General features: G+C 28.6%; 1 protein-coding gene across 1 annotated transcript; it reads left to right on the top strand.

Moving 5' to 3' along the window:
- The first annotated feature begins 7,145 nt into the window (after window positions 1–7,145).
- On the top strand, window positions 7,146–11,525 carry LOC123296222 (chromosome-associated kinesin KIF4-like). The gene is made up of 3 exons (XM_044877684.1): window positions 7,146–9,032; window positions 9,108–10,344; window positions 11,191–11,525. Exons 1-3 carry the CDS (start codon window positions 7,146–7,148, stop codon window positions 11,523–11,525), a joined length of 3,459 nt encoding a protein of 1,152 aa, XP_044733619.1.
- The last annotated feature ends 422 nt before the right edge of the window (window positions 11,526–11,947 follow it).

The raw sequence follows: 11,947 nt of genomic DNA, 5'->3' as shown, positions 1-11,947 counted from the left end.
TAAATGTCGTGTCGAATAACTCTTAGCGTAACGAAAAGTCGCATCACCAAGATTAGGAGAGATTTAAGAGAGTTCATCAACTCGCCTGGCCCAGTAACTAAAATAATATGATTTAAAAAAAAAAATTGTACAAATATTATAACGGTTCAACTAATTTCTATGTGAATAACCTTTAATTAAATATTATAAACACATTTTTATTAAATTTGCAGTTTGTACTTCATATTTGGTGAATTAAACGATTATTTTAATATATATATAATATAAATTAATTCTAAAGAATTAATATTACTCATATGTATTTCCTACAATGCTGGTGGCATAAATTTGCAGAAAGGGAGAGTAGATTAAAAAATTTATATAAAAATACACGTGGTAAATTTTTTTTTTAGTGTGGCTGGAAAGTGTGTTAATCTCAAATTTTCTTTTTGTCACCTTAAAACTACATAAAATAGTATTTAAGAAAAAATAAGTACTGGTCAACTGTAGTAGCTCAGTTGGTTAACGAGTAGCCAATTCCGTTCGCGATATGTCTAGAGTAGCGGGTTCGATTCCCGCAGTTACTTCAAAATTTAATGAATAATTGTGATGGGTTGGTGTAGTACATGGTATATGCATGAAAGAAAGTGCACTCCGTCTCTGAAAATAATTGAGGAGCTGATAAATGTAATTATCAGCGGAAAAGGTGGTAAAACACATATATGGTATCACAACGGGCTCTATAGCCTAAGTGTGTCCTTCATGGACGGCCAATATAGCCTAACCTAATCTAAGTACTGGAAAAAATTGAATTGTGTTTTTAAGCTTATTGTACTTATTGTGTTTTTAAGTTAATACATTCGTCCATTATACGCCAGTTAAATTCGACATTAAAATCGCAAAGTAAATCTGCTTCTTTGATATTTTATTTGGATCCCTTTGGGGAGTGTGAAACTACGTTTGGCATGCAAAAAAAAGTTGTGTTGCAAAAACTACAAAATTTGGAGTTTTTCGTCTATTAGGTAGGTAGTACAACTTTATCTGGTTTTCAAAATGTACTTTCACATTCTAAGCTTTACATCTCTTTCCGGACGCTATTAATCCTAGCTTACGAAAATTATTGAAAGTATTATTAAAGTATTTTTTAGAAACCTTTTTTCGTTTTATTTCTAAAAATTTTCATAAGGAATAGATAAGGTTCACTAGTTGAAGCTATTTACAAATTTCCATCTCTCAATCTTTTTTATATTTGGAGAAAATGGACTCTTATGTCATTTAAAAATACCTTAAATTTTTTTTATGAAGTTTGAGGTATTGAAAAAATTTGGAAAAATTAATGGGATTCCTGTTTACATCGTTTTTTTTTAATTACATACCCGGCTATGCTATGTCCATTATTTGATTTATAAATAAAAGAAGAGTTCTATAAACTATTGATTTTTTATTAACAAGTGAAATTACTTAATAGCCTCCTTTCACTTACGCCCTTGATTTTCTGTATGTATACATAATAGACAGGTATTAGAATTTTTTTTATTTACTTTTTCATTAACAATTCCGCAATTGTCAAGTATATATTATTTAAAATTATCCTCCTACTATGTGTTTAAATTGTCATCAGAACATTATGTGATGTCACAGTTGAAATTATATATTTCGTTATAACATTTGTGTAAATAATAATTATTGTTTATTTATATTATATGTATAATGTCACGTGAGGCTTAATTAATGATTGATTATATAATTAGTAATGATTAGAAATTTATTCTGTTTCCTATAGAATTCTGCTTCCTATATATATTGATTGTCAATGTGTTTGAATACAAAACAAACTTTGTTCCTTTGAACAAGTGATTTTTGAACAGTTTCAAATTAACTATTTCGATAAGAGAAATGAAATATTGTTTGATTGGGTGGGATAATGAAAATACAGAAATTAGTTTTTTATTATTCGTTGTGTGTGTAGTCATGGTAGGGACAATAAAATCGATGCCAGCGCTTCCAGTGAAAAATTTTGGCGCTAAAGGGGGCTGTTATTTCTAATTTGCAGTTCTTTACATGTTAATGTTATAGAAATGTCAAATTAAAATTATTGTAAAACACGAATTAATTAAACTTAATGCATTAAAAATTGTGAAAATAAGAAATCAAATTGCACAAATATTATTTTTCAAATGTAAATTATCATAGTTATTTATTTAAATTTGTGAGACAATAATATTAAATTTTCAATGTAAGTCATAAATGCAATCCATACAATTATTTATGCATCCATACAATTCTATAATTAAAGTAGTGTATCGTCACCATGGAAACGCCTCCAATAAAATTCACGCACGGTGCGAATAGGTACAGGTCAAGCAAATAAAAGCTTGTAAAAAAAGACCTACGTCACTGTAGAAATATTTGCAATTAAAAATTTTTTATTTTTATTATGTAATACACAATACAAAAAAAGGCATTTTTTAGTATGTGGGTGTCTTCAAAAATTATTAATAATCAATATTAAAAATCAAAAATGCAAATTTTTGAAAAGAACTTCAGGTAATCAGATACCTACAATGTATGAATTTTTATTGTAGGTATGTATATTGTATACAAACAATTAATGTCCTTGACATTCCATAAATATGATTATATGTATAATATGGACACATTATATATTAAATATAATAAATCTATACTTAACCTGTCTGAGACTAAATGTCTTCAGATAATTGTTATTTATATAGAAAATATGAATTTATAATCTATCTAATTAAATTTATGTTAAGAAATTCCGTCCCAGTTTTTATAGAATTGGTTTTTCATCGTGTACTTATTTAAGAAAATAAAACCAGTCAAAAAAGACTTTCTTGAATTTTACGAAATGTTATCAATGAAATTCAATTTTTCTGTAAGCTTTATTTTTACCAATACATTTTACATATACATTTTACTTGAAATATTCTCGCAGTAGTCGCTTAAAAAATTTTTTTACCAATACATAAAACCGCCTTCCCAAAAAATACACAAATAAGTAAAAAATAATTTTACTTTTTTGTGTGTATCTTGCATTAAATTTTGCGGAGCACATACATAAGAATCGGTTCACAGATAAAAATTCAGCGTATACCCTTTGGAGATACCCTATCCATTAAAAAAAGAATTCAGACTACTTTGCACAAAGCTATGCGTGGCCAATACATTAAAAAAATATAAAGATTGACTTAAGAACCTCCTCTGTTTTTTATTTTTTGCGATTAAAAATAATTAATAGTGGATATGGTCTTTAGACGGATAAAACATTTGTTGTTAAACATTATTGTTTCAAAATTATAGTAAAATTTACTTATTTTTCTACATATAATTTTTTTACAAATTTGGTTTTGAAATATTCGTTGTGTGCGTAGTCATGGTAGGGACAATAAAATCGATGCCAGCGCTTCCAGTGAAAAAAAATTTTGGCGATAAAGGAGGCTGTTATGACTAATTTGCAGTTTTTTACATGTTAATGTTATAGTAAATGTCAAATTAAAATTATTGAAAAATACTAATTAATTAAACTTAATGCATAAAAATTGTGAAAATAAGAAATCAAATTGCACAAATATTATTTTTCAAATGTAAATTATCATAATTATTTATTTAAATTTGTGAGACAATAATATTAAATTTTCAATGTAAGTCATAAATGCAATCCATACAATTATATATGATTAAATTCTATAATTAAAGTAGTGTATCGTTACCAATCCTTACTTTTAAACCCAGCGAAGCGGGTGGGTATTACTCTAGTAGTTTTATAAACATTGAATCGAAGTATTAAAAACTTGGAAAAATTTTGATAAAACTAAATCGTCTTATCATGTTCTCAAAGGGATTGCGTGAAGCTAACAACTGACAATAAGGCATACACATTCTACTACTTGAGAAAATATTATACTTCTTTTCCGACATTCGAATAAAAAAGGATCTATAAGGCAATCGTGCAAAATTGACAATTAATCAAGGTTAACTTTTATTCTTTCTTCTAAATTACATAATAGAAGACTTCAATATCTATCAAAATTGACGTTAGAAAGATTTAATTATATTGTTTTATTTAATTTTAACTATAGTTAATTAAATAATTATGTAATCGAGAAAAAATATATTTTTCTATGTAAAATCAATGATACATAAATAAATTAGTATAACTTGTTGTATATGGTAAATAATTTAAAGTATATTCTCTATTTTTTTTCCTATCCGGAAAAACCTTGACAATGGATAATGATTTATAATTGTTAGAGAAATAATAAAATATCTAATAATGTTTACATAAATCATTAATTTTGTAAAATAGAAAAAAAAAATTAATTAGAATAAAATTATTAAGTGAACAAAATTTGTGAAAAGTTACGTAAATTATTCATACGACAACAATGGTCAGGAAATATTGAAAATTACACTGTAACACCAGTTACACCAAAAAAATTAAAACATCGTATAATAAATGATTAATTTTATGATTTTTCAAAGATTTTTCCGGGTTGAATTACCGTATTTTTTTGGTTTTTCTAACAAAAATTTGTTTCTTCATCAAACAAATAAAAAACATTAATTCTATCAATTATCTTGAAATAATTTAGAAATTAATAAATAAAAGATGTAAAAATGATTTTTTATAGATAAAATATTCAATATTCATTAAAATCTCATGGGGAATTGTATACCATAAAGTATCATAAATTACAGATTTCTGTAAAAGTAGTCATTTGACATTACCATAAATTACAGATTTCTGTAAAAATAGTCAATATAAATATTTCACGGCCATCTTCTCTGATATACTCAATGAATAATTACTATTATACATTTAAAGAAATAGAAAACCATACATATATTTTACCTGTGTAAAATAATCCTTACCATTATTTCGAGTGTTATAGAAAGGGGATAAGCGAGAGAAATCTTTATCAATCTTTACTTTTAAACCCACCGAAGCGAGTGGGTATCACTCTAGTAATTCTATAAAAGTTTATTAAAGACATTTTTACTATTTTCTATTAAAGTTACGGGTATATTGTTTTGGGTATATCAATACATAGTATAAAACAAAGCCGCTTGAGTCTGTTTGTTTCTAAACCCTACATATGCTTAGTTCTTTAAAACTACGCAACGAATTTTGATGCGTAGATATAAACAAAGGTTGTTTTTTTTTTCTATTTTAACCTTCGGGGATGGAATGATGGAGCGAGAAAGGGGGGAATGCATAATCGAATATTTTCAAATATACCCAAGTGGCGTATCAAATATAAGAGCATGACATGTACATTACAAAACTGTAAGCCCTGCTCAAAGGGATATAGGGGGAGAGGGTGAAAGTGTGGATGTTGTCCAGCAAAGCGAGTTGTTCACAGCTAGTAGGCTAGTAGGTAATATTTTAAAGTATTCGTTAATAATGATAAATATCTCGCTTCACAATAGGTGAAAAATTTGATTCAAATCGTTAAAACTACCGACTTTATAAAGTGAACTACCTTACATATTATGAAAATTTTCATTGTTTGCTCGATAATTAATTATTTCTAATGAGTAATTAAGCGAAATTGTATTTTTCCACAAAATATGGGAATTGAAAATATTGCTTTTTTTTAAACATTGTTAAGCATGAAACATAAGGAATTTCAAACATTTTTACAATGTGTTAGATTGTTAACAATTTTAAAGTGAAATAAATATCTTTTGAATATATATTCATGATATTTTTAATAATTATAAATAATTATTTTACATATATTAAAAACAACGCAATTATTTTAATTAGGATTATTTTTTATTAAGGTGTGGTAGTAATGGTTTAAGTTTTGTACAAAATTTCTCAGAATATTCATTAGTTTAAAACAGTTATCTATCAAAAAATATTCATAAAAAAAACGAATCTCTGTCCTCAAAGATTGGTTTAAGAGCCAAATTAAAATGTGGTTTAAATTGGTTGATTTGTTTTGGCCATTGTGTTATTAACGAATAATACTCATTGAAACTTTTGCTTCATTCAAAATTGATATCGAAAACCTATTTAAAGTTTCGTAAGCGTTGGAATTTAAAAAAAATTTGTAGCACACAAGCTGCGTCAGCTAATCGAATTCTTTCAGAGATTGAAAAAAAACTCATTTTTCTTAAAATCGAATAATGCATTTTTTAATTTTCAAGAATATTTATTTCGAAAACTTAGCGTCTAAATAAAAAATCACAAGAGTACTTTTTTGTTTAGAAGTGATAAAAAATACAAAATTTTGTACTTTGCTATTAGTGTGGAGAGATCTATTTTGGAGTTGAATTCGATTTGGAAGATTGGGGGCTGGCCCATATAGTCCTGGAGCCCGAGACAGTAAAACTGCACTTATACTATTTAGCGATAGGTACAATATGGACTAGGTGTGAGAGGGTTTATCCTGGCAGAAATATTTTTTGCCAGGATTTTTTATTTTTTACTGATTTGACAGAAATTTTGTACTATCAGACCTCAAAACGAATAAATAAATAAAAAAAGTAATTCCGCGATAAGGGTAAAATTTTATTCGGTGTGACAAACCTTTCTGCCAAGATAAGAGCTGTCACAAATTAACTACCATGAATTTTGCCAATATTTCTGCCAAGATAAACCCTGGCACATATTGTACCTAACGATAAATAGCATTCATTCATATGCGAAAATGCGAAATTCGTGTAAGTGCAGTTTTACTGTCACGGGCTCCCCGCTTTTCAGGTTCGGCTAATTGCTTAGCAACATTAAATATTATATTTTTCAGTCATCTTAAACAAAAATGAAATTTTATCTACATTTTTCCCTGACGAATTTTGTAAAATCTATTTCACCGTTTTTTCGCCTAATAACAAAATAAAATTTCATTTGTGTTGTCTGAAATTTTTCGATTTAAAAAAAAAAAAATTTTATTATTCCCAGAATATAAAAAGAAAAAAAAACATTTTTGACCATGTAATAGGTAATTTTTGAAAAAAAAAGTATATTAACTTCAACATCAATGCATGAAGATTTCGAAATCAAGTTTTGGAAAAAATTTAGAAAATAAAGCCCATCATATAAAATTCTAAGCCAATATGATACATAAAGTTTTGACATTTGAAATTTAATATTTGAATAGAAAAAATAAGTCAGTAATTTTTTTTATACAAAGATGAGTACATCCGAAAATGACATATCACCAGTTCAAGTTGCATTACGTATTCGACCATTAGTGGATAGTGAAATTTTAAAAGGTTATCAGCGTGTTTTACAAACTGTTCCAAACGAACCACAAGTCTATGTGAAGGGTACCGATAAGGCTTTCACATATAATCATGTTTTTGATTCTTACATCAGTCAAGAACAATTCTACAATCAAGCCGTTAAACACATGGTCTGTAATTTATTTAAAGGCTACAATGTCACTGTACTTGCGTATGGCCAAACTGGTTCAGGAAAAACCCATACAATGGGAACAACTTACACTCATAACGAAGAACAAATGGGCGTTATTCAGCGAGCAATTAATGACATATTCGCAGAAATTGCAACGAATACCGAATATAATTTCGAAGTAACTGTAAGTTTTATGGAATTATATCAAGAACTTTTATACGATTTATTAGCAGAACGACCTAGAGATCAAAGTATCGTTGATATTCGTGAAGATATTCATGGCGGCATTCGTATAGCAGGTTTAACCGAATTAACTGTGACAAGTGCCAAAGAAACTGGAGAATATTTACGTCTTGGCTCGCAACTACGTGTAACTGGTGCAACTGCTATGAATACCCATTCATCACGATCGCATGCAATTATTACAATTGCAATTCAGCAACAGAATAAAATTAATACAGAAATTGCAACAACTTCAAAATTTCATTTAGTTGATTTAGCTGGATCGGAACGTCCGAAAAAAACAAAGGCTACTGGAGAACGATTTAGAGAAGGTATTAAAATTAATCAAGGTTTGTTGGCCTTAGGAAACGTGATATCAGCACTAGGTGATGAAAACCAAAAACTACATTCTTATATTTCGTATCGTGATAGTAAATTGACAAGATTGTTACAAGATTCGCTAGGTGGGAATTCCATCACTTTAATGATTGCTTGTGTCAGTCCAGCGAGTTATAATGTTGATGAAACATTAAGTACGTTGCGATACGCAGATCGTGCTCGAAAAATTAAAAATAAACCATTGGTTAATCAAGATTCTCGTGGTAGTGAGTTGGCGGCTTTACATCATGAATTAAACGAGTTACGATCGCAGCTATTAAATCAGTCTGAAAGCAATACTTCGAATAATATAAATGAAACATATTTATTAGAAATACAAGAACTAAAAGACGAAAATCAAATGTTACGACTAAAAAATGAGGAATTAACTGAGCAGTTACATAAATTAATCGTCGATAGTACAAGCATGTTCGAAAGATCGATGATCACAGAAAACGGTTGTGATAAATTACAACAAAATTTAACCGAATTAATCGAACAATACAATGGTACATTCGATAAATTGCATTTAACTAAAGATCAAGAGGATATTTATAAAGATTTGGGGACTAAAATTGAAGATATGCAATCGCTTTGTAAATTAAATGCAAAAGAAATATTGCATTATGATATGAATCAACAGCAATCGAGTCAACATCCTGATTTAGTGACGGATACTTTGTCTTCCACTACATCGACAGCTCTTGATTCACCCACGTCGTCGGAAAATGATGAGAATTTTGAAAATAACTCAGAATCACATATGCGTCAACAATTAGCGTTTAGCAATCAATTACAAGAGTTAACACGATCGCTAGCGTTAAAAGAACAGTTAGCTTCACAAATAGCGGCTAATTGTGATACTCAAATTGTTGATAAGATTTCGCTGCAAGAAAATGAACAAAAAATTGTGGCATTAATGAAAGAGAAAGATGAATTATTACAGCAATTAAAAAATGTTCATTCAACAAACCAATCTAATAAATTAGCTGAACAACGTCGAAATCGTGTCCAAGAACTCGAAACACAAATACAAGAATTAAATAAAAAAGTTCGGGAACAAGCTCGATTAATAAAAACAAAAGAACGGAACGATTTAAAGATAAAAGAATTAAATAATGAAATTAATAATATGAAGCTAACGAAAATTCGATTAGTAAAATTAATGCGACAGGAAGCGGATAAATATAAACAATGGAAAATAGAACGTGAAAGAGAAATGAGTAAACTTAAGGATAAAGATCGTAAACTAAAGAATGAAATGATTCGTATGGAAAGTATGCATGCAAAACAGCAAATAGTTTTAAAGCGTAAATTTGAGGAAGCATCTGCGATTAATAAGCGTTTAAAAGATACGCTACAATTACAGAAAGTTGTTAGGGAAGATCGTCGGATGAGTCAATCATTTCATAACAGTCATAAACTGGAAAAGATTCAACAATATATTGCACAAGAATTAGAAATTTTGGTAAGTACAGTTCAAGCAGAACGTACTTTGGATCATTTAATGGAAGAGCGAAAAAATGCTATCAAACAAAAAGAGGCATTACAAGCACTTGAAGTTCGTAACAATGATATATCCGCTCAACTAACCGAACTAAATGAAGAAATTGAGTTACGTACTAACCAAATTAATGATATACGACAAAAAATCTCGGAATCTGATCAAGAGATCAAATCAAAAGGTCGTTGGGAAATAGTTCAATCAATGAGCGATGCAAAATGTGCACTAAAATTTCTTTTTGAATTGGCTGGTGAAGTAAAACGTCGTGAAATTTTAATTGAAGCAAATCATCGAGAAGAAATTGATGAATATAAACGGAAATTAAATCAATCTGAAAAGAAATTATGTGAATTTTCTTTACATCATGAAAGACAAATTGCTCAATTAGAAAATGAATACGAGGAAAAAGTTTTTAATTTATTACAACAAATGTATACCGAAAAATCTGGATGTGGAGATCACTATGATACAGCCACATCAGAAAATCATTTTGGTACTGCACCATCACAATCTCCAAAGATGGACTTCCCTGACCAAATTGACGTAACAAACGAAAATCTTGGTAATATTCCCTTGACAACTATTTATACAACCGATGACGAAAATGATAATGAATTTAATGAGAATAGAAATGAGAACTTTCATGACAATGATGACAAAGGCGACCTTGAAGAGAATTGTGATGATGGGTTGGATAATTTTATGGAGAATGCTAGTTTTGCATCGACAGTTACCTTAGACGATCGTAACGAAGATTTTAGAACACCTATAACGGAAGATTTTGAAGATGATGAGAATATTAGTGATTGGGAACCACAGAAGTCACCTTCAAGTGTAAGATCAACTTCTAATTTAGCTAAAAGATCTAAAGGTAAAAAAATTTATATTCACTTAAAAAAAAAATGTAATTTGTAAATTGTAATCAGGTATATTTTATGGTGGAATTTTGTAGAGAGCAAGACAGCAAAATAAAAGTATTCCCAAGTTTTAAATTTTGCTAGAAATTAAATAGCAGATAATTGAAATGCTAAAAAAGATTAGAGTGCTTATTTTCCAAATTTAAACATTGACAGAAAAAAAGTTTCTAGAAAAAGCTTTAAACACAATGATGCGTTTGGCAGAACTGAGTACTTGGTTAGTTTACTGAACTACCTCGAAGTATTCGGCACATCATCCACCTTAAAAAAAAGTTATTTTAGGAAAAAATCCTAACAGTTGTCAATCCCACTATGCTTAATCATTGAATATTTAAAACAAGCTTGGTACCCGGCCAGCTTCACTGGTCTTAAAAGTAAAGACCACCGCGTCATTGCCTTCACCTCGCTTGTTCTCGCTTATTCCCCTGCCATAACACTTTAAATAGGGATAGGGATTGTTTTACACAGGTAAAATATATATACAGTTTTCAATTTTTTTAAAATGTTATCAAGGCCATGAATTGTAACTCGTTCAACATTTTTACAGAAAATTTTAATTTCAAAATGATGCTCATTAGACTGCGTAGGGAAATGTCATCAATTTAATTTAATCTTTATAGATTATAGCTCATGTGTTATTTTGCTATATGAGCTATATTACTCTACCTACAGTTTTATTCAAATCCATTTAGTAGTTTTTGCGTGAAAGCGTAACAAACAAACAAACAACCTTACTTTCAATCTGATTACAATAATTGTTTCTAAAAAACATTTAATCAAATTTTGTTTCCTATTTTAAGGGAGTACCAAACGATGTGCATCAACGATTTCAATGATTCAAGGTGATAATAAAAGTGTGATCAAATGTAAATGTCGTGGTGGAACCTGTCAAACACGACAATGCCGATGTAAAAAGACAAACAGCGAATGTACAACGAACTGTGATTGTACAAAAATGTGCCATAATAAACAATTAAATCATTTTACAATTAATCATAATAATCGCTCTAAAAGTAAAAATAATATTGATAATAATGTGATATTTTCAAATAGTTTTATGGGTAATGCACGTTATTTTGAAATGACTGGATCTATTCAATCAATTGCAATTAATAAAAATGATTCATCTAATTAGCCAAAGTTTTAAACGATAACTATTATATTCTTATTTTTACCTTTTGTGAATTTTGTTTTATAATTTTGTGTTTTAAAAAGGAGAAATATTTTTTTTACGTGCTTTTGTTAATTTTCTTTTTTTTGTTATAATAAATACGTTTTAGCGTTTTTATAACTATGAAAATTTTACCCTTTTTTTGTATTATGCGATTTTTAAAGCACGTAGATAATAAGAAAAAAAACACGTTTGGTTAATAAATAAAAGTAAAGAATTAAGTAAGGATTTATACAGCAACCATATTAGAAGCAGAAAATGAGCCACATTCTAAAATCAAGGGTAAGTGATATGATACAAACATCCAGACCGTTCCTGAGTTCGATTTCTGGCAATTATCTAACTTTTCTTCTTTTTATTTGTTTAAAAATAAAAGTAAACATCAG

This window comes from Chrysoperla carnea, chromosome 3, assembly GCF_905475395.1.
Source record: "Chrysoperla carnea chromosome 3, inChrCarn1.1, whole genome shotgun sequence".
Classification (NCBI taxonomy): Eukaryota; Metazoa; Arthropoda; class Insecta; order Neuroptera; family Chrysopidae; genus Chrysoperla; species Chrysoperla carnea.
This window is presented reverse-complemented; position numbering and strand designations above follow the sequence as displayed.